Source organism: Marmota flaviventris, chromosome 2 (genome assembly GCF_047511675.1).
Source record: "Marmota flaviventris isolate mMarFla1 chromosome 2, mMarFla1.hap1, whole genome shotgun sequence".
Classification (NCBI taxonomy): domain Eukaryota; kingdom Metazoa; phylum Chordata; class Mammalia; order Rodentia; family Sciuridae; genus Marmota; species Marmota flaviventris.
This window is the reverse complement of record NC_092499.1, coordinates 179,211,068-179,234,624: the sequence shown is the minus strand read 5'-3', so window position 1 is coordinate 179,234,624 and position 23,557 is coordinate 179,211,068. Positions and strand designations below refer to the sequence as shown.

At 50.1% G+C, this 23,557-nt stretch overlaps 1 protein-coding gene across 1 annotated transcript; it reads right to left on the bottom strand.

The window, feature by feature from the left end:
* Window positions 1–18,566: 18,566 nt before the first annotated feature.
* Window positions 18,567–23,100, bottom strand: LOC114084069 (BPI fold-containing family A member 1-like). Its single transcript, XM_027925262.2, has 7 exons — window positions 22,917–23,100; window positions 22,617–22,773; window positions 21,403–21,510; window positions 20,938–21,087; window positions 19,628–19,715; window positions 18,974–19,037; window positions 18,567–18,607 (listed from the first exon to the last, which is right to left on the bottom strand). The coding sequence occupies exons 1-7, from the start codon at window positions 23,098–23,100 to the stop codon at window positions 18,567–18,569; spliced, it is 792 nt and encodes a 263-aa protein (XP_027781063.2).
* Window positions 23,101–23,557: the final 457 nt, after the last annotated feature.

Here is a 23,557-nt window from a genome sequence, read left to right as displayed (position 1 = left end):
GACTGGGTTCAAATCCTGGCTCTACCATTTCCATTCTGTGTGACTCAGGGTTCAGTCAATTACATCTCTGAGCCTCAGTGTTGCCACCTGCAAAATGGGCAACTCCTAGCAGCTCTCCTGGAGTGTGGAGAGGAATGCAGTGGGTGGGCGGGGGATACCTGCCATTGAACTCAGGGGCATTCGACTACTGAGCCACATCCCCAGCCCTATTTTGTATTTTATTTAGAGACAGGGTCTTACTGAGTGAGTTGCTTCGTAGTGCGCCTTTGCTGAGGCTGGCTTTGAACTTGCAATCCTCCTGTCTCAGCCTCCTGAGCCGCTGGGATTACAGGAGTGCGCCACCACGCCCGGCCAATCTCCATTAATTTAAGACCTTAAGAGCATATGTTTAAACCCCATTTCAGCCACTTCTTTGCTGTGTATCTCTGGGCAAGGTGCTTCACTTCTCTGGGCCTCCATGACCTTATCTACAGAATGGGGATGATGGTAGCATCTCCTCCCAGCCCCTGAAGGGCATGAACCAAGGTGCTGCCCACACAGCACTTGGCACCGGGGCTTTCCGGCTTTCTGCAGCACTGAGCACCACCTGACCTTGTCCGTCATGTCTCAACAGGAAGGTCGTGAGGATTTGTGGAGTGGAAGGAAAATGAGGCTTGACTGGACTCACAGGAGCAGAGTAAACAGCCCTGCCGAAGCCCCATCCTGCCCACCTGGTCCCAGGCCCCGCTGAACCATATGTCACCCTGCGGGGGGAGGGGGGAGGAGGGACAGGATGGGGAATCAGCAGCCCTTTTTAAATTTATTTATTTTGGTGCTGAGGACTGAACCCAGGGGCGCTAACCACTGGGCAAGGTCTCCAGCCCTTTTGGAGACAAGGTCCCGCTAAGTTGCTGAGGCTGGCCTTGAAGATTGGGATCCTCCTGTCTCAGCCTCTGGAGTCCCTGGGATTACAGGTGGGTGCCACTGCTCCCCAACAGTGGCCCTGGGTTTTCCTGAGGGCATGAGGCTCAGAGAGGACAGTGACTTGCTCCAGGTCACGTGACCAGGATGGCTGCGTGCAGACCCCATCACTTGACCACACACTGCTCTTCCCCCGGGCTCCGGGTTGGCGTTGGAGCTTCATCCTGGTGGCCGACCTGTCTAGGGCCAGTTGCTGTGGCTTAGGGCTGTGGTCATCGCTGGGTCCTGTCTCAATCTGCAGGGGGACCAGACGGGGCAGGGGACGTCCTGGGGTCAGGGCGTGCAATCGGCCCTGGCTAGCCCCCTCTGCTTGGTGCTGCCAAGAGGAACAAGGCACAGAGCGTCTGTCGCCCGGCCACGTCTGTGAACCTGCCAAAGGCCCCGAGTCCCTGAGGAGGAAGCTCCGGAGCCAGGACTCCCCGGAAGGACCCTGCCAGCGCCTTGGGCGCATCTCCAGGGAGGCACACGCCCCGCGGCGGCTCCCCGCTGGCCACGGCTGCTGCCCACGGACAATGCCCCTCTGTGGGTGCTAGAGGCTGAGCCAGGGTCTGGGCCCCTGTCGGCTGCTGCTTCCTGCCTCCAGCCCTGGCCCGGGCTGGGGTCTGCAAGCACCAGGGACCGGCCCCCGCCCAGGCTCACTGACGCCCACGGGAGCCGGAGGGCAGCCTCTGGAGTCCCAAGGCCCCGCAGGCACCTGGCTCTCTGGGGGCATCTGCGGCCTCAGCAGAGTGGCTTCCTCCCCCGGGCTCTCCTCCTCCACTGGGGACCGACTCAAGGTCACAGAGGAGGCCACGGGATCCTTGGCACCTCAGAGAATTTGGTACTTGGGAAGCCGACGGCCACCTTCGAGACCTGACTCAGAAGGCAGCGTCTGCAGGGAGCTGCCACCGCTGCCCCCAGGAGGGTGACTCTGAGCACCAGCTCTTCACCCTCGTAGGCCGTGGGTCGCCCTCTGCCCAGAGGGATGTCCATGATTCACTCATTCATTTCCCTTCTCTGGTCTCCTGTCTCCACCTTTGGTCCCTTTTAAAGTCCAGCTCTGCGCACAGCCAGTTAGCTCTCAAGGCGTTACTCCCCACTCCTCTGCCCGTGAGGACTCTCCAAGGCTCCGTTGCTCTCATGTGAGAACCAGGCTCTGGGAGACCCGTCGTGGTTGGTTGCTGTTCTCCCTTCAAACTTCATCTCTCACCACTCTGCCCCTTGTGCCTTTCATTCCCACCTCAGGGCCTTTGCACATGTGGAGCCTGCTGCCGTTCTCCCCTCTCCCGCCTCTGCTGGCTTCTTTTCATTTGCCAAGCCTCAGCTTCAGAGTCCCCTCCTTGGAAAGGCCTTTCCTGCTCACCTGACCCTAGCAGGGCGCTTCTTGCTGCACCCTGATGGGCACTAGCATTTGCTGGAACTGGATCTGAAAACTCATGTGTCATTCTAGGCCCTACAACGCAGCGACGGTGTGCACCAAGGATCGGGCCCTGCCACGGTGCAGCCAGGGGGCCAAGAACAGGTTCGCAGCTCTTGGGTCCCTCATGCAGGGGACACTGAGTCAGCTGGAGACAAAGGGGTCAAGAGGGGCAGGAAGAACACCGGCTGATGACAGCCTTGGGTGTCCGGGTAAATTAGCCAGGCCTGCCCCGAGCAGGACAGATGCCACACCCTGGCCACATCCCACCCACACCACGTCCCACACCCCGCCCCAGGTCCCCTGGAGATTATGGGGTCGGTGGTAAAATCTTAAAGAGATGACGGAGTGGGGAGAAGGTCTCTTGGTGACGTGGAGTCGGCCACTCCCTGGGGCTGATTTTGGATAAGCCAGCTCTTATCTCTCAGTGTCCCCAGCTGTCAAATAAGGACATTGCGCCCCACGTGGCCAATGCCACCAGGTGTGACGGGCTCTGCTGTCTGCACCGGGAGCCGCTCAACGCCATGAGGCACCGCGCCGTGGGCCCAGGGCACGTGGGCTCTGCCAAGGGCGTTGCAGAGGATCGGGAGGAGAGAGCTGCGGGACTCAGCCTGCGTCCTTAGCTATGATCGTCCCCAAGTGGGGCCAGCTTAATGTCCAGTAACAGGCAATTCATCAAATAAACCTGGGCCACAGGTCACTGCAGGGCGACCGAGCTGGACCAACACGGAAAACAGTTCCCTCTGTTTTCATTAAAAAAAAATTTTTTTTTTCCTCTAGAGAACTTTCTGGAAGGAGTGCACCCATCAGGTGACCGTATTTGTTTTTTGATGATGTGATCCACTGGGTGACTTTTGCCATTTTCTTGGTGTTTTTCAAAATTTAAGAAAACAAGAAAAATTCTTTTTACACTGAATATGTTTTTCTTTCTTTCTTTCTTTCTTTTTTTTTTGATCTGCAAACAAACTCCGTGGCTTGAGAGTGAGTCAACAGAGGTTGGGCAGAGGACAAGGGAGGGGGGGAAACCTCATGCCTCCATCTGCCCCCACCTCCTCCGGATTCCAGGGACACTTTGCTGATAACGGTGACAAAAGCAGGGTCACGTCAGTCCCGGAACCACTGGAAAGAAATAAAGAAAGCAGTTCTGGAACTTTCCGGGTATGAGTCCCCTTTTGTGGGACAGAGACGGATTAAATTCAGTGCAAACAAACCCTGGTGAACCAGGCGGTGTCCCAGCTCTGCGTGGGACATGAGGACCCTGTCCCTGCCCCTGTGGGACTCCCAGTCCAGCTGAAGCAAGTGCATAGAGTGGCCTCACCAAGGTCACCTTGGGGCGACCAAGTTTTGCGAGTTCCAGCCCAAAGGACGGTGTGGGATGGAGGGACGTCACCTGAACAGGCTTATTCGGAGGGGGGCCCAGGCCAACTGTCACACACCAGCACGGAGGTTGACTCAGGGATTGTCATCAGGGCCGAGTGTGGGACCTCACGTGCGGGTGTGACAAAAGGTTGCAGAGAGACACAGGCAGCAGGATCAGCACCTGCCTGGGGTGTGACTGTCCCCACTCGCTAGGTGGCCCAGAGGCGGGGGTTCGGCTCAACTGGGCTGGTTCAAAGAGGCCTTCAAGGAAGAGATGACATCTGACCCGGGCTTCAGGCAGGGAGGTGATGGCACGAGGTGGCACATGGGTGAGCGGGGGAGGGTCCCCGGGAGGGTGGGCTATGAGGAGCGAGGCCGGAAGACTGTTGGAGACTCTTGAAGGGGGACAGTCTAGGTGGGTGGCAGGGGAGGGGGTGTCCCCACCAGAACTGGAACTCGGGGTGGAGGGGAGATGGCTGGGGGGTGGGAACTGAGCAAAGCTGGGGCGCTGGGGTCTGCAGCATGCCCCAGAGCGACACGGGCCGCAGTGGAACTTCTGCCCCCATAAACCAGGCCTGGGACCCTGCCGCCAGCCTCTGGCCTCCGAGGCCTGCACTTCTCCGTTCTGGTTCCCTGCATCTGTCTCCTTACTTTTTATTTGTACCCAGGGCCACCTAATCCCTGAGCCACACCTCCAGCCCTTTTAAAATATAGGGCCTTGCTAAGTTCCTGAGGCTGTCCTTGAACTCGTGATCCTCCTGCCTCAGCCTCCCAAGCTGCTAGGATTACAGACATGAGCCACCGCACCCGGCTCTGTCTTCCTCCTTTTATCCCCTTCTTTCTGTTTCCTCCCCCTCTGTCTGTCCCTGTCCTGACCCTCCCCTCCCCCTCTCTCTGTTTCTTCTTATATCTTTTTCACTTTGTCTCTGGTCATCTCTCTCTCTCTTTTTAAAGAGAGAGAATTTTTTAATATTTATTTTTCAGTTTTCGGTGGACACAATATCTTTTATTTTATGTGGTGTTGAGGTTCGAACCCAGAGCCCTGCGCATGCCAGGCGAGCGCGCTACAGCTGAAGCCACATCCCCAGCCCCTCTGGTTATCTCTTGGGTGCCTCTCTGAAGTCCCGGGACAGAGCTGGGGTCCCCGAGGAAAGAACAGACGTTGGCATGTGGACATGCCAAGAGTGATCTGCCTCTACTGTGTGACCTTAGGCACATGTCCTCCCCTCTCTGTGCTACACCCTGGACTGGCAAAGGGGCTCTGGGTCCCATCCTCATCACTGAGCTGTGCCTGACCTTGACTCAGGTGTGGACATGGAGAGCCCAGCAGGAACCGGTCAACTGCATGACCACAGGGCTCTAGGGGCCTGGGACCCAGGAAGGGGCTCTCTCTCTCTCTCTCTCTCTCTCTCTCTCTCTCTCTCTGTGTCTCTCTCTCTCTGTGTCTCTCTCTCTCTGTCTCTCTCTCTCTCTCTGTGTCTCTCTCTCTCTGTTTTCTTTGCAGAGCTGGGGATGGGACCCAGGGCCATCTGCGAGTGCAGGTATCGCTATTGGTCGGAGCATTTGTTACCCTATGGTCCTTACAGCTATCCTGTGGCTGTAGCCATAGGACAAGGGACGAAGTAGGTGTTTAACAAGCCCAGGGGTGTGACGACTCTTCCCTGGGCATGGTTTCCTGTTCTTAGAAACAAGTTGTGACTATCTATGTAGGGCCTGGGAAATGGGGTGTCTCTGGGATATAGAGAGCCCTGGGAATGGGGTTGTTACTGGAACAGGCCTCTGGGGGCAGCTGAGTCCCTCAAATGGGGATGTTTCAGCTCCAGGGGACTCAGGTTGAGCCTTGTGTCTCCCCTGTGGCCACCACTAGAGACACACTGCCAGCGTACCCCCCACTCCCACCCCATCGCCACTCTCTCTAGGTCAGGAGAGTGGAGAGGGTCCCACCTGCAGCCCACAGCAGAGTCACAGGCGCCTACACCTGGAGCCCGTGACTTGGTGGGTGTCTTAGGGGTCCATCCCCGCGTCTCTCCCTGATGAAGGCATAGGACAGATCCTGGGTGTGGACACTGTTCTGAGCCCTGGACAGGCAGGAGGACCAGCCCAGCCCTGGCCCTCTGTGTGCTCATATTCTCCTGGGAAGATAGAGTGAGCTAGAGACTGATAAAGTAATGTGAAGTCACCTTGCTCCTGTCTCAGGGGGAGGACCTGAACAAAAAGAACACAGGTGGAATATTGGAGACAATGGCAAGCGCCATGCAGCTTTGAGGGTTTAAGAAGTTTCAGCACCCCCTGGGAACTAGATGTCCCCCAACACACACACACACACACACCATGTGACTCCCTGTTCATCTTTCATGCATTTGACTTTGAATCTAATTTTGGGGGCTGATCATGCCCATAAGGAAAGGGGACTGTGGAAGCATAGAACAGATTGGTCCTACCATTTCTAAGAGCTTACTACCTGCCAGGCTCAGCCCAGAGCCCATGGGACAGATGGATAAATGGAGGAAGAGTGGGGCTGGGATTGTGGTTCAGTGGTGGAGTGCTCGCCTACCATGCATGAGGCACTGGGTTTGATCCTCAGCACCACATAAATGTAAAATAAAGATATTATGTCCACCTACAACTAAAAAATAAATATTTTTAAAAAAAGAAGAAATGGAGGCACAGAAAGGCTGAATGATTTGCTCCAGGTCACACAGCTATCTGGACCAGGAGTCAGGATTTGAACTCGGGCCTGTCTGATTCCAAATCCTGTGCGCCTATCTTTCGGCCAGTGTATGGTCATTTCTGTAAGGTTGTCACCACCTCCTGGGTCCACCTCCATGTTTTACTATTCCCACCAACTCCTGGGGTTATTATCTCCTCAGCAGACATTTAGGCAAAATAACTCACAGTTGAAAACTTAGATAAGGAATTTGTGTCTCACAGTCCAAGGTGAGAAACATAATTTCCCACAAACAGAAAGTGACAACAGGCTTACAGAGATGATGATACAGGTGACAGTTAAGCTGCCTAAGTGCTCACTGAGGGCTGGGTGCTGCTTACTCCCACGGGTGCCTGTGCGTGGGATGGGGGAGGTCTGGCTGAGCCCCTGTCAGAGGCGACACCTTTTCCCAAGGCCTCAGTGGAAACAGAAACACACTAGTTCTGTGCCGGGGGCCAGCCCCAGTGGGGATCTGGGGGTCCTGTAGGAGGGGTGACGTCGGCGGAGGAAGAAGAGACGGGACAACAGGTTGCAAGTCAGGAGCAGCCTCCAGAAAAGACCTGCTGCCCCCGGAGGGGCCCTTATTTTAATACCATTTTTACAGATGGTTTTTTTCGGGTAGTTAAAGGAGAGCCTCAAAGCCCGAAACCTCTTTGATTTACATAATTTTCAAGAGTTACAATCTTTTCTGACATACACTGATTACCTAGGATATTGAGTACCTTGTTTAAAATATTATCCCGTAACCTTTGCCAATCATGGTTAAGCTTCTACGTTTTCACCTCCATCACTAGGTGCTAGACTACGCAGCTCGGCCCCAGGTCTCCTGACCTTTATTCACTTCCAACTTTACCGCATACCTATAACTATTTCATTAACCTTTAACTTTAAAGCATACTTATGATTATTGGTAAGCTTTCTTACTTCTAAACTAAAATCCCAGTAAAACACACTTAGAGTAGTGAAAATCTATTATTTAAAAGCCTACTGCTCTGAAGTGCCTTTAAACTACATCTGTGTTAATTTTACATTATTCTATTTTAATTTCCAAGGTAATTTCCTTTTTTCATATGACCTATTCAACTGCTTTCTTAAAAAGTTTCCTGATCCTTGGTCAAGGATCACCAATTCTTACGTCTTGTAATCTTTAACTGAAGGGCAGGCACTGCACCTCAACCCATTTGTCATTAACATCAATTATGTGTTTCCCAATTTCAGCATAAATTCCTGTGCAAGGCAGAGGAGGGTGTTGGTGGGGGAATGCATTTGTGTTAGCCTCCTGTCCCCGAGGGGGATACCATAGGCTGCCTTCGGTGGTCCTGGTTCTGTGGACACAGCAATTGTTTTTCTGTAGCCAGGTGTCACACAGGTTGTGGCTTTAGGAGATGGGTAGAGTAAATTGTTAACCGTGGGCTCAGGTTTGAGGAATGACACTATTGTTTGTATCCCGAGAGATACTGAAATGCACCTCGGGGCACGTCTTTATGATATCCTTGGTCTCCTTCTGGAATTTTCCTGCAATCTCAGGCAATGCGTACTTGGATGATTGATTGACGTGAGCCCTGTGATCCGTATCATGAGGATCATAAACAAAACTCCTAACACTCCCCAGGGTTCCGGTTTCCAGATGGGGTGGCCCTGCCGCAGCCTCCCCCACGCTGTGACCCTGTCAGACGGGGGTGCAGGAGCCCCTTCACCAGCTCTGGCCGGCAAAGCTGGGGGTCAAGCCCAGGACCTGCCGTATGCCAGGCAAGCGCTGTCCCGCTGAGCCGTGTCCCCAGCCCTTGCTCTGTCTTTTCAAAGCCACGATTAGGGACAGGTGTGGAGACCTCGGGGCCTCCAAGGTCCCCGTTCGCAGGCAGCCTGTGCTCCTGCCAACCCTGCCTGAGCTGTCTGGGGTCACCCAACAATCCTTGGGGGCTTCTGAGCACGTGGAGCCAGACCCCGCCTCTTCCCCATGGGGGGACCCCAGCCCCGAGGGAAGGGGGTTCTCTGCCTCTTTGTGTCTGATCTGGATTCTGAGTCCTGCTTCTTGTTTGTTTTGCTTTGGTGTCTTCCTGGGGCCAGGCGGGGGTGGGGGGGGGGCAGGGAACCGTGTGACATCTCCTTCATGGCCCCCCGCAGGGTTGGTTTCCTGTGGGAATGTGGACTGGTCACCAGGGCTTCAGGAGGGGAGATGAGGGTTGCCCTCAGGTGAGTGAGGCACCCCGCAGCAGCCCCTCCCCAGCCCCGCAGGCCTCTGGCTGCTCCTGAGACGCCATCCCCACAGCAGGCCTGGCTTCCAGTCATTCCTCACCTGGGTCTCTGGCTCTTAGAGGCTCCCTCAAAGGGAATCTCTCTCCGTCCACCCCCCCCCACTGCCCGGCCGCCCTCAGGCTTCCTTATTTCTTCTTCAATGGACTGACCTCCACCTGACCCCCTCAAGTTTATTCTCACCATTGTAGCCAGGGCCATCTTGCCTTCCCCCAGGAAGCATTAGAGAAAAGTTGGTTTTCCAGAGAACTCTATCGACCACCTCCGTTCTACCATGAGCATTTTACTGCACTTGCTTTAGAATCCGTCCGTCCGTCCGTCCGTCCGTCCGTCCGTCCATCCATCCATCCATCCATCCATCCATTCATCCATCCCATCCATCCATCCATCCATCCATCCATCCATCCATTCATCCATCCATCCATCCACCCACCCATCCATCCGTCTCTCTGTCCGTCCATCCATCCATCTTACTGTTTTGATGATTTCCCAGGGAAGCCCTTAGGTCCGACCCCCCCTGGACTTCAGCTCTCATCCTGCCTGGAGCTTGGTATTTGTTTACCGTTCAGCTTTGAGCTCAGAGGAGGCCAAGGTGCAGCTTCCTTTTGATTGTCTAACATCCGGGTTCAGCCACCTCAAACCAACACATCAGGTCTGGGGTGCAGCTCAGGGCTAGAGTGCTTACCTGCTTGTATATTTCCAAGCACCATAAAAGAAAAAAAAAAAAAAACTAGCACATAGTAGAAGCTCAGTAAATATTCTCCTCTGTAGAGTAATGGAGAACAGAGCAGGAGTTTCAAATGCAATGCCTTTAGAGGAAGATTGGGAGAGTCACCTGCTGAGTTAGAGGAATAGTCAGGAGACCAGCAAAGTGGCTGTGAAGCCAACATGGGAAATGAACAAAGGATGTGGGTCAGACAGGCACTGCTGGATTTTTTCTTTTCTGCATTAAAAATACATATCACTGGGTGCAGCAGCTCATTCTTATAGTCCCAGTGAATTGGGAGGCTGAGGCAGGAGGATTGGAAATTTGAGACCAGTCTCAGCAAATTAGCAAAGCTCTAAGCAACTTGGCAAGACCCTGTCTCAAAAAAAAAAAAAAAAAAAAAAAACAAACAGGCTGGGGATGTGGCTCACTGGTTAATCACCCCTGAGTTCAGTATGAATATATATATTCAAATACAACTGGGTTTCATCTATCTATCTATCTATCTATCTATCTATCTATCTATCTCCATAGTCACTTCTACTATATAGATATGAGTGAAACCCAGTTGTATTTGAATTTCAGATGATGATCAAAAGCAAAATTTTAGTATAATTATATCCCATGAAATATTTGAGATACTTACACTAAAAATCATTTGTTGTTTATCTGAAATGCATTTTAATAGTGATATATATTAATTAAATGTACATGTTTAATTTTATGTGCTGGAGATGGAACCCGAGGTCTTGTTTGTGCTCAGCACATGTTCTAGTACTGAGCCACACCCCCCATAAATGCCTATGTTTTTATAAGTAAATCTACAATCCTACTTGATAAATCTGCAACTCAGTTCATGTGAGAGAATCCGATGTTCTGGCTGGGAAAATGGAGAATGCATTCACAGTTAGCACCCAGCTGGAGAATAATCAGTGTGCAAAGCAAAATAATTTTTTTTAAAAAAGTGGCTGGGCATGTTGGTGAATGCCCATAATCCCAGATACTCAAGAGGCTGAGGCAGGAGGGTCAGAAGCTCAAGGTCAGCCTGAGCAATGTATCAAGGCTCTTTCTCAAAATAAAAAATAGAAAGGGCTAGCGAACCTTTAGCCCTTTCTGGGGTGCTATCAGATTTGGGCAAAGCCGTGAGTTTTGAATCTACAGCGACACCCTGAACTCTGAAGCCCGACTTCTGGATCTGCTCCCTGGTCCATGGCCCACAAGCTCTGTGACTTTGGGCCTTAGGACCCCAACTCTGTGTAGATTAGATGAGACCCTTCCTTGCAGGACAGGAGGAGCTGGATCCTAGTCACTGCTACCAAATTTTACTATTTATCCTAGGAAGAGATGCTGGGAAGAACCGTTCACCTGCTCCCTCTAGTGGTCACAGAGAGAACTGTGTGAGCTCCCACGACAGGTTAAGGGCCTGGAACTCTTGGCTTTAGGGAACTCAGGAACCAGGCTGATCAGGCCCCAGCTCCCTGGACTTCAGTCATTTACAGATCCCCTTCACGCCTCATGCCACAAATCAGATGCCTTTACCTTTATGTACTTAATATGTTCCTTTAAGTTGTCTCCCTATGTTCAGTTCAAGAAATCTTGTAATAGCAAACTTACCCCATTATTTATTTTTCTCCAAGAATTTTAGGATGAGCTTGTCAATTTCTGCAAAGAAGTCAGCTGGGATTTTGAGAGAGATTTCACTGTATCTGTAGATCCATTTTGGGAGTATTGGCAAGACCCTGTCTCAAAATAAAAAAATAAATAAATAAAACGGGCTGGGGATGTGGCTCACTGGTTAATCACCCCTGAGTTCAGTATGAATATATATATTCAAATACAACTGGGTTTCATCCATCTATCTATCTATCTATTTATCTATCTATCTATCTATCTCCATAGTCACTTCTACTATTCAAATCCACACACATAGGAGGTCTTTTCATTCACTTAGGTATTTTAAAATTTCTTTCCACATTATTCTCTTTTCAGTATGCAACAAATATTTCAAATCCTGTTCAAATTTATTTCTAAGTATTTTATCTCCTTTGATGCACTCATAAACGCAATTATTTTCTTAATTTTGCTTTTTGGTTGTTTCCTTGGCACTGTATAGAAACATGGCTGATTTTTACATATTGATCCTGTATTCTGCAATCTGGCTGAATTCATTCATTAGTTCTAACAGGTTTTTTTAGTGGAAATTTTGGAGTTTCTATACATAACATCATGTAAATAGATATAGTTTTAATCACTTTTTCTTAATCTTTTCTTCTTTGTTACTGGGGATAGCACTCAGGGGCACTTAACCACTGAGCCACATCCCAGGCTCTTTTCATTTTTTAATTTTGAGACAGGGTCTCACAAAGTCGCTTAGGGCCTCACTAAGTTGCTGAGACTGTCCTTGAAATTACAATCCTCCTGACTCAACTTCCCAAATCTCTGGGATTATAGACACGGGCCACTGTCCCTGGCTTTCTTACTTTATTAATCTATTCATGAACAATATGGCATGGTACCAACTACCTGATATCAAGCCATCCAAGAAAGAAAAGACGCAGAATTGGTTAGAGTAGTCAGAGAGGGTTTTTTTTTTTTTTTTTGAAGCAGATTGGTTGGGCCTAAAACTTGGTAGAATTTGAATGAAACATTCCAGGAGAGGAAATGAAAGAACGAACAAGGCTTGTCATAGGAAAAAATGCCCGTTTATTGAAGAACAGCTCTGCATATTTATAGAGCTGGGGGTGGTTTGACAGTTATGACAGTTTAACAGTTGAAGGGTTTGACAGTTGGCATAGGGTGCTTTCTGATTGGTGGGTAAGGATCATGTGAGCCTGCAGGGCTAGCCTTCCTTGGAAATGAATGGCACCTCCAAAGTGTGGCTGCAGAGTCACTCACAGAACCACCATCCTCTGCTCCGTTGCCTTGAGGGAGTAAAGTGACAGCTAGCTGCTGAGCAGAGTCCCCAGCCTCCCATCTTCAGTTTCTTGTTCATTAAAACATTACCCTGACTCCAGTCAGGACAGGGTAAAGGGCCTCCCTTCCTCAAATCCTCCTGAAGCTCCTATCCATACCACGTTTACAGCCTCCAATCTCCATTTAAATATCTCCCAAAGTGAAAGAGTCACATCGACACCAGTTTGGCAGGTGTTCAAAGCGTGGTTTTATTACACAGCGATGGAAGTGGCCTCCGCCATCCATTCCTTCAACCTGTACTTGCTAAGCATCTATTATGTGGCAGTCACGGTTCAGATGCTGGGGATTCAGCTGTGGAGGAGGAGACAGAGCTCTTACCTCCTGCAGCTTACCCTCTAGTGAGGGAGCATCATAGTGAATGGGGAAGGAAAGAAAGAAACAGCAATTTCAGAGCGTGTTAAATAATGTGAAGAAAAAAACAAACCAGAGAAATTAACGTGAGAGAGCAATTTAAGGGGCCAAATTAAGAGAGGGTGATGTTGTAGACAAAGTTTATGTCCTCTCAAAATTCCCATGTTGAAGACCTCATCCCCATGGTCCCAACTGGATGGTATTTGGAGATAGGAACTTTTAGTTGGAGTGTTTAAACCATTTACATTTAATGTAATTGCTGATAACACAGGATTTAAACATGGTGTTTTGATATTGTTTTCTGTATGCATTATGTTTTGTTGTTATTGTTGTTGGGCTTTTTCTTTGTTTTGAGATGGGATCTAGCTGTGTTGCTCAGGCTGGTCTTGAACTCCCGGTCTCAAGTGATCCCTCTACCTCAGCCTCCAGAGTGTTGGGAGTAAAAGCACATATCATTGCACCCAGTTATGTGTTTTATATTTCTTTCTTTTTCAATTACCAACTGACACTTGTGTAGATGTGTATTTCCTAGTGTACGGTTTTAATTCCTTTACTTTGTTTTATGTGTTATTTTCTGAGTAGTTGCCCTAAGGATTACAATAAGCATCTTAACTGTTAAGTCTATTCAGCTTCATATGAACTTAATCTCAATACTACATAAATATTTTTGCCTCTATGGATCTCTGCCCACTCCCTTACTCCATGCTGTTATTTTTTTTTTAATATTTATTTTTTAGTTTTCGGCAGACACAACATCTTTGTTTGTATGTGGTGCTGAGGATCCAACCCGGGCCGCACGCACGCCAGGCAAGCGCGCTACGGCTTGAGCCACATCCCCAGCCCCATGCTGTTATTTTTATACAAATTATATCTTTATACATTGTATGCCCCATCATCACAAATTTCTTTTCTTTCTCTCTTCCTTTTCTCTTTTTGGTAATGAAGATTGAGCTCAGGGGTAATTAACTGCTGAGCAGCATTCCCCAATCCTTTTTATTTTTATTTTTTTTATTTTGAGACAAAGTCTTGCTAAGTTGCTGAGGGCCTTGTTGAGTTGCTGAGGCTGTCTTGGAACTTGCAGTCCTCCTGCCCCAGTCTCCCCAGTTAGGGTATGTGCCACTCTGTCCCAGCCTCATCATCACACATTTCTAATTATTGTTTTGTCATTTAAATAAAACAGAGAAAAGAGGTATAAACAAAAACCCCACTGTCTTTTATATTCACCTAAGTAGTTAACTTTACTGGTGCTCTTTATTTCTTCCTGCAGTTTGTATCAAGTATCCTTTCATTTCACCCCAAAAGACTCATCAGGGCATGTTCTCTAGTGTTAAGTTCTTTCTGTTTTATTTATGTGGAAATGCCTTACCTTCTCCTACACTTTTGAAGGATTGTTTCTCTGGATATAGAATTCTTGGTTGATAGTCTTTTTTTGTTGTTTATTTTTATTTATATATGACAGCAGAATGCATGACAATTCTTATTACACATCGAGAGCACAATTTTTCATATCTCTGGTTGTACACAAAGTATATTCACACCAGTTCGTGTCTTCATACATGTACTTTGGATAATAATGACCATCACATTCCACAATCATTTCTAACCCCATGCCCCTCCCTTTCCCTCCCACCCCTCTGCCCTATCTAGAGTTCCTCTATTCCTCCCATGATCCCTCTCCCTACCCCACTATGTATCAGCCTCCTTATATCAGAGAAAACATTTGGCCTTTGGTTTTTTGGGATTGGCTAACTTCACTTAGCATTATTTTCTCTAACTCCATCCATTTATCTGAAAATGCCATGATTTCATTCTCTTTTATTGCTGAGTAATATTCCATTGTGTATTTTTGCCACATTTTTTTATCCATTCATCTATTGGAGGACATCTAGTTGGTTCCAAAGTTTAGCTATTGTGAATTGTGCTGCTATGAACAATGCTGTGGCTGTGTCCCTTGATAGTCTTTTTCTCTTAGCAATTTGAGTAAGACATTCAACTGCCTTCTGGCCTCCAAGGTTTCTGATTAAAAATCAGATGTTAGTTTTATTGAGACTTTCTTATACTTGATGACTCACTTTTGTCCTATTGCTTTTAAGATGCTCTCTTTGTCTTTTGTTTTATTATAAATTGTTTAAGTGTGAATTTCTTGTTGAGCTCTTTGAAGTGATGATTATTTTTTTAATCAAAATTGGAAAAATTGAAGCCATTCTTTCAAATGTTCTTTTCTCACCCTCTCTCCTCTTCTGTGACTCCCATGATGTGTATGTTCATATGCTTGATGACCTTTGAATCTTTATTCATTTTTATATATATATATATATATATATATATATATATATATATTTCTTCTTTCTGCTCTACAGATTAAAGAATATCAATTGATCTGCTACCAAGCTTGCAGATTATTTTCCTTGGCCTGTTAAAATCTGCTGTTTCATTTTTTAAGTGAATTTTCCATTTCAGTTACTGTACTTTTCAGCTGCAGAATTTCTGTTTGTCAATGATTTCTATGACTTTATACACATTCTCTATTTTCTAGATTTTGTTCTGAGATTTCCTTTAGTTTTTAGATATGGTTTTTTAACATATATTCTCTGAACATATTTAAATAGTGAATTTAAGTTCTTGTGTAGTGAGTCCAACACCTGAGATTCTTTGGAGACAGTTTTTCATGGGTATAGGCCAAGTTTTCTTGTTGATTTGCATGTCTTATGCAAGTGTTTTGCATGTTTTATACAAATATCTGGTTTATTAACTGAACATTGGATATTTAAAATATATAATGTGGTAGTTTCTGGAAATTGGATTCTCCCTCCCCTCAGAGTTTGTTATTGTTACTGGTTGTTGTAGTTATTTGTTTAGAGACTTTCCTGAATCAATTCAGTGAAGTCTGTATTCTTTGTCATATGAAGTTTCTGTAGTCTCTCCTTGGTTATCTTAGTGGCCAATTAATGGTTATGCTGAGAAAGGCAGTCTTGTGTGTGCAATCTTTCAAACTTCTGTTTAGTCTCATGAGAGTGAGCCTTGGGCCTGAGATACCTCCTTACCCTAAGATGAGGAGCTCACATGGTGTGTACATTATGTGGTTATAGCTTTTCCTGCTTCAAACTCAATATGTACTCTTGTTTTTTTTAAGTGTCTGCATCAAAGGCCCTCAAATATGTCCCCAGTTTTCAGTTTTCAGACTCTATTAGGGAAGGGGAGGAGCCTCTAGGCTCAAGAGCAGTGAGCATAGCCAATTGCTTGGTACCAGTGACTTGGGTGGGGGGACTTGTTAACTATGGGGAGTGATGCACATTATTGAAGTCCTCTTGCTCTGTCTCCTCTCCATCTAAGTGTTTTTCTACCCAGTGCTGACTGTGTTGTTTTCCTTGGAGATTCCCATGCAGATGCATTGAGCAGAAGTGCGTAGAGTCTACCCTGGGGACTGGTGACCACTCTCTCCCCGGGGTTCATAACTGGTATACACTCTTCTACTTATCAGTTTGGCACAGTGATCAGAGTTGCCAAAGAAACACACCATGGCAGGGTGTAAATGCAACTCCACTCTACCAGGGGAGAGCCAGCTCCCTGGATGCAGTGGGTTGGTTGAGGCTGGCCACCATCTGGCTGCAGAGAGATAAATGAGATGAGGCATGAACTCCCATGGAGTTCTGGGGGTTGGAGATGATGTCTGGGGGAGGTAGAGGGCCTGGTACAGAGAGTGCTTGAGGACCTCTAGTGAGATGTGTTCTTGTAGTGCTGAGCAACTCTTGGTGTTGTTTAAAAATGGGGGAGAGTAGACAATCAAAGGGCAAATATGGAAAAAGTCCAGGAACGTCTCATGCAGCTCAGTTGTGGTTTGTCTGATATTGGATCATTTTAGACTCAAATGTCTCGGGTAGAATGACACATCAGGATGGAAACCAGGCATGTAGGTCCCACCAGACACCAGGGGCCCTGTGCCCCTGTTGAGATTAAGAGGGAATCCAGGAAATTCAGACTTTCAGGCGCTTTTGGATACTGGTGCTTACACGACAATATTTTTAGGAAATATTAGGGGGAAAATTAACCTGGTGACATTGCGGGGGAGGGAGATTTGGGGCAAATTCAGTGACCCAAAGTGTTTTTCTGCTTGTGGTCATTGAGCTTGTGTGAGGGCCCCTTGGGCTATTTTGGGGTGCTGGTGACCACGGTTCCCATTGTGAGTGAGTCACAGGGCTGACATTTGGCTGCTTGTGGCATAGAATGTCACCATCTCCTGAGGAGGTATGTCTCTGCAGAGCTAAGAATGTGAGCCACACAGTGGGACGGGTGCTCTTTGGCCTGACACCTGAGGTACCCAAACGCCCGTGGGCTACTCAATAGAAAGCAGCCTGCAGACTGGGTGGACCAGGGGGCATTGCTTTCTCAACTGGGCACTGGCTGCAGCAGGGCTGTTACAGACCACCTTGTCCCATGGACAGTCGGGCTCGGCCGGCCCCACAGGCCTCCAGGGCCCAGAGCTGCCAGTGGGCTCTGCAGACTAAGTGCTGAGGTGCTGCCCTTGGCCCCTGGAGTCCCAGGTGTCCTCCCTGTTCCTCAGGCAGGGACAGAGATGGGGAGGCTGTCCTTGAATTGGCTGGTACCTTTTCTCCATCTCTTCACCCAGCGGGTGACCCCGAAGCTGTTGAAGTCAAGGATGCCCCACAATCTGGAGATTCGTGCCAGTGGGTCCAGATGGCTCCAAGAAAAGAAATTGTTCCCAAAGAAAATTGGAGACATTACCGAGAACTAGAAACTGCCTGGGTCTGGCCTGTTGACCCCTCCAGGCCCACGCTCTGTTGTCCCCAGCCACCTGGGTCAGGGCCAGTCCCAGCCGGGAGCCCTCACGTGATGCTGAAGCAGCACAAGACGCCCTGGTGCAGAAGAGGAGCAGTTTTATTTGGTGGGGAGCAGGGGAGGTTCCGCACACCTAGGGGGAGTGTTAGAGTCTGTAAACAAGTCAGGATGGCGCCTGGCAAAATGCCAGAGGGAGTGGTTTGTGAAGTAACGCCAGCGAGCCATTAAGTGTGGAGATTCCTTATTGGTTGACTGCTGTATCTATTTATGCTAATTAGATAAGCTGTGTGGAATGTATAAATACCGCTCCTGTCCTACAATAAAGGGCTCCCACTCCTGCTGTATCAATGTACACAAGTTGTTCATCACCCCCCGGCTATTTTGCTGCAGCCAGGGGAGGAGGGGGCACAGGCTCCCAGGGACGAGGCAGCCTTGTCATTTTCTAGGACGTGGGGCCAGCCTTCCCTGTCCTGGGCAGGAGCGGGTGGACTGCAGCAAGAAGCGGGTCTGTGGGGAGAAGAGCCCAGTCAGCAGGGAGACTCAAGGTCATGGAATCTTATTGGTGTTGATCCAGCATCAAACCTGCCCTCCAGGGGGACAGGAGGAGGCTGAGACCCTGGGCCTAGAGGCTTGGCCTCAGTCACAAGGGTAGCCCAGGCCTGGATCATGCATTTGAGAGTGTGTGTCCATGAGCTCAAGTGGACTTGCGTGTGGTGATTCTGGATGTGTGTGCTCAGCTCTTGCTCTTTCTTTTGTGCTTTGTGCCTGATGAGGTGAGCATCTGCTCCATCACATGCTCCCACCATGAGGCACTGCCTCACCGTGACAAGGGTCGCCCATCAATCATGGACTGGAAACAAACTGTGCCCAAACAAACCTTTTGTCTTTATAATTTATTACTTTTGGCATTTTGTTACAGGGAGGGAAAGCTGACTTATATAAGTGTCATTAGTCTCAAGACCCCTGCTGCCTCCTACCAGCAGAGTAACAGACTGTCCCAGATCCTGTGGAGCAGGGAGCCACACTAACCAGCAGAGCAGAGACCAGGGTCCTTTCAGCAAGGCCTAGACCCTGATGACAAGATTCACTTCAGGGATCAGCTTGTCTAGAAAATGAAAAACAAAACAGAAAACCAGTCTAGAGTCATGGTCGTGAGGAGAAGGAGTCAGGGAGAGCCACATTCCTCCTGAGGTGCAGGGCCAGCAAGTGGGGCTGCTGGAGACCCGTCATGCTCAGGCTGGTTGGATGAGGACGGGCCCTTCCACCCAGGGCCCAGCTGGTCTCAGTGTCAGGGCCAAGGAGGGCAGCCTTTGACCTCAGAACTTTCCGGATACTTCAGGGGAAACAAAGAAACCAAAACCAAGGTAAGGTGAAAGCAGAGGTCCGAGCTGCCCTGTGGTGTGCAGGGACAAAACCCCTGGGGACATGGCTGCTCTTGCAGAGGGGGAGAGAGCTTGGAAGCACCACTTACGAATGATCTCATGCACCAGGGGGATGTCCAGTTTTTCGAGAACGCCATTGACCAGACGGCACACCTGAGCCAGGCAGAGAGGGGAGTTAGCAAAGGGGCAGCCGTGGGACACCCGGGAGCAGCATCGTCTCTATTGGGGGTTCTCTGGGGAAGGTTTCCGTCACTTCTCTGTGTCTAAGCGTTTGATTCTGAGCAGGTTTGGGGACGAATGTCTCAGGCACTTTAGGCAGAAGGAGAAACTAAAGGCATGAGGGATGTTGGGAAGGGGCCTGAATGTCATGCTGAGGTGCGTTCACTCTGTGACTTTGCCTTTGTGGAAGGTTCTGGAAGGTGGTTTCTGGCCCTAGGAGACACCCGAGCCTAGCCTGGAAGACCTCTGGTCTGCAGCCATGGAGGGCTGGTGGGGCTTCTCAGGCAGGGCCGACCCAGTTCAGCTGCGGTGTGGACAGGCACGGGGCCTGGACCAGACTGTAGCCCACCGAGGCATTTGGAGGGACGGAAAGAACCATGGACAGATGTGGCAACCGACAGACTGATGGACGGGTGGATTTACTTCTTAAACCGTGGGACTCAGGTAGCTCACCCCAGGACTCTCTCAGCCTGAGAATCTCTGAGGCGCACGGATCAGGGGAGCCCCCAGCCCAGCCCACCTACCTTGCCCTGCACCAGCTCAGGAAGGACTTTATTCAAGATGCCCGTGAGGTTGTCCACGAGGTCTTGAATGGGGAAGGGAGCAAAAAAGCTGTGGGTGTGACTCAGGAACCGAGGGTGGACCTGGAAAATTCTTGAGAGGGACACAGTGTCAGCATCAGAGGAGGCCTATCCCCTCACCCCATGTGCAGCCAGGGTCCTACCCAGAGGGAGTCACGCCCTGCACACACAGGCACCAGGGGGAGGAGCCTACAGCCCCAGGACAGGGCAGGGGGAGAGAGAGCTTGGAAGCACCACTTTGATTTTCACAAGGACATCAAAGTATGACCCATGCTCCCTGTGGAGCTAGGAGGACTCCTGAGATGGCACGTGAAGACCTCGGCCATGGGGCCATGACTCCTACATGTTGGGTATGATCTCAGCCTTCCCAGGTGACAGGGGACTGAAACCAGTTTCCTAATCCAACATCAAATTGATGGGAAGGTGGATGGATGGATATGCGGGTGGGTGGATGGCAGCGGAGGGGTCAAATGAAGGAAAGCTTGGCTGGACAGATGGATGGATAGATGGATGTACAGATGGACGGTTTGTTCAGAGCATGAATGGGTGATGGTGGGAATAGTGGTAAGTCTGCACCAACGTCTAAGGGCCTGAATCACTCAAACTTAAGTCTGTCTCTCTGTAAGTCAGGGAGCCGGAGCCAGAGCCAGATCCTTGGCAATGGCTTTAACCCAGTCCCATCAAGGCCCAGTGAGGACCCTAGTGAGACTTCATGTCTGTTTGCCCCTTAGGGGACACAGCACTTTCACCCATGCTGTCTTGGGGGCTTTATCAGTGACCCCATGTAGTTCCACGTTACAGATAAGCAAGCCACAGCCACGCAGGAGAAGACCATTCAAGCTCAGAGGCCCTTCACCTCCCCTCAGCCCTGTCATAGCTGAGGCTTAAACTCAGACATCTTGTTGCCAAATCCAACATCAAATTAGTCATGCTGGCCTAATAAGGATAAGTGAAAACTTTACCCTTCCATTTACTTATTAATCTGTCTATACATCTGTCCACATATATCCATCCATCCATCCTTCCCTCCACACGTTTAACCATCTAAACATCCACCTCTATTAATCATCCATTCATCACCAACCGCCCACCCACCCACTCATCCACCCTCTCCTCCATCCACCCACCCATCTCTTATCCATCCTCCCTTCCATCCTATTCCTCTTCCATTTTCCCAACATTCCATCTTTCCATCAATCCACCCACCATTCCACTCTGTTCCTCGGGGGCAGAGAGTCAGCCCTCGGCCTTACCCGTTAAGCAGGGAGATCCGCAGGCTGCCAGGGGAATGGGTGCAGTCACCAAGCACCAGGTGGCTCTTCCCCTCATTGTCTTTCACAACCAAGAGTTCCGCAGTGATGTTGAGCTTCACGTCCAGCTCCAGCAGACTTCCCACCAGGCCCCTAGAGAGGAGGGAACGCTGATGGCATCTGGTCTCCACATTCCACGGTGCAGGTGGTTTTTCCTCATCTTCAGGCACGTGAGCCTCACCTGACCCCACCTTGCCCACAGGTGCACGCAGCTCACTTCCCCCAGGAGACCCAAGGCTCACAGAGGTCAAGTGAGTTCCCTCGGCACCCAAGGTTGCTCGGCAGAGTGGCAAATGAGCTGCAGACGGAGGCTCAGGTCATTGCACTCCCACCCCCTGGTGCCTCCCCAGAGACCTCAGGGTCTCCCTTGCTGAGCCACCATTCCTTCCACCCTGGGGACCCACTCACGTATTCATTTTAAGTATCAATCCCAGCGGGATGGTGACATAGAGGCCATGGGCGCTGTGGCTCTGCACATAACTGAGTTCCAACAGCTGGGGATTGGTGACCTTGATGCTGTCCAGGGTGCAACATCGGAGGGAGAAACATCAGCTCCTCAAGCCTCAAACCTGGACACCACCTTCAACCCCAGAGACCATCCAAGGGGAGGAGGAGCTGCCCACCAGGACCACGGAAGACAATGTGGGTGTCTTGCAGCCAGAGCCACACGGGTGCTGAGCCTCACAGCACTTCTCCCAGCCTCTGCCAAGATTGGATCCTGACATGTATGACGCCCTCTTCGTCTCAGGTCTATGAGGTCATCCAGGAGGGGACAGTGTCTGGGTTGTTGGCCTATTGTGTGCCAGCTCAGGGTCTTACCAAGGAAGGGGCTGCCCTTGTGGGTGGATGGGAAGGTGGGTGGATGGCAGAGGAAGGGGTCAAATGAAGTAAAGCTTGGCTGGACAGATGGATGGATGGACGGATGGACGGTTTGTTCAGTGCATGAATGGGCGATGGTGGGAATAGTGGTAAGTCTGCACCAACGTCTATGGGCCTGAATCACTCAATCTTAAGTCTTTCTCTCTGCCAGTCAGGGAGCCAGAGCCAGATCCTTGGCAATGGCTTTGACCCAGTCCCATCCAGGCCCAGGCTGTGGCCGCTCACAGACACCCTAGTGCTTCTGGCTCAGTGAGCTCTGGGGTGTCCCATGGGAAGCACCACTTCAGAACTTTCCACAGACACCGCCTGGCTCTGTTAGTGTCACTGATGACACCTTGGAGGCGGGAGCTGATGTTCTCCTGCCTCCATCAAAGTCCACTGTGTTCTCAGCGGGGGAGGGAGGAGATGGCAGTGGTGCAGAGGAAAATGGGTGGGCCCTGGACTCAGGAAGTTACAGTGACATTCCTTGCTCTGCATCTCGTTAAGTGAGCACAGGCCTGTCCCTGTGCTCAGTGTCCCCATCTGTGAACTGGGCATCATTAAGCTGACCTTGAAGGGTTGTCCTGAGGACCTTCAGATGGTGCTGGGACGTGCTTCAGGGACTGGAGAAGAGGGCCAGTGTCCCTGCCAACTGAGTCCCAGCTGCAGGCTCAGGCCACCGCCCCCTCCCTCAGGGCTGCCACCTGGGGCTGGCAGATCTCAGCTGCTTCTGGGGACCAGGGCAGTATTGTAGGTCAACTCACTAGAGGATGTTGTTCAGGATGGAGAGAGAGGAAGCCAGTTTTCCGAAAAGGCCAACCAGGCCACCAGAAGTGCCCCCTCCAGTCTTCAGGATGTTCAAAAGCGGGAGGTTTTCCAGAATGTCCAGCAGACCCCCAAAGAGCAGGCCATTGCTGAGAGCTGGAAATGAGTAGAAGGGCCTCTGAGGGTCACCTCTGTCATCTCCAGGCCCTCAGACCCTCTCCCCTACTCATCGTGCCCCTTCTTCTACCAGATGGGGTGTTGTTTATTCACACCTCTGACAGAGGCCATCACAGACTTACCATCCCTCAAGCTTCCAGCAAGATCTATGGGATTTGAATCCAGGGCTGGGGTCAGATCCAAGGACAGAGTCGGGTCTAGGGGCTCAGGCAGGCCTGGGTCCAGCGGCACGGGCAGGCCTGCGAGCTGGGCTGTGACCTGGGCCAGCAGCCCACAGAAGACAACGAGGCCCCCAGTGTGAAACATCTCTTGGTGTCTGTGGACAGAATGAGTCCAATGTGGCACAAATTGGTCTCCTCCCCAGAGCACCTGGAGGTGACCAGCAGTAATGGCTAGACTGCTGGGCGTTTTCTCTGTGCCAGGCGACAGGTTGATGGCTGTACCCTGGGTGACTGATTTCATCTTCAGTATGTCCTCAGACATGAGCCCCTATCACTTGCACAGGTGAGGATACACAAACCTAGTGACCACAGGTAACTTCCCCCAATGTCCCCAAGGTTACAGAATCAGGGAGCTCTCGGGCTTGAAGTAGAGACAGTGTTTGAAGCAGCTCTACCTGACCCCCAGGCCTCTATTTAAGTGATCATCAGATTTACTCAGGTACACTCACATTTTGCTGGGGGATTGCAAATTGGCACAGCCAATCTGGAAAACATTATGGAGATTTCTTGGAAAACTGGGAATGGAACCACCATTTGACCCA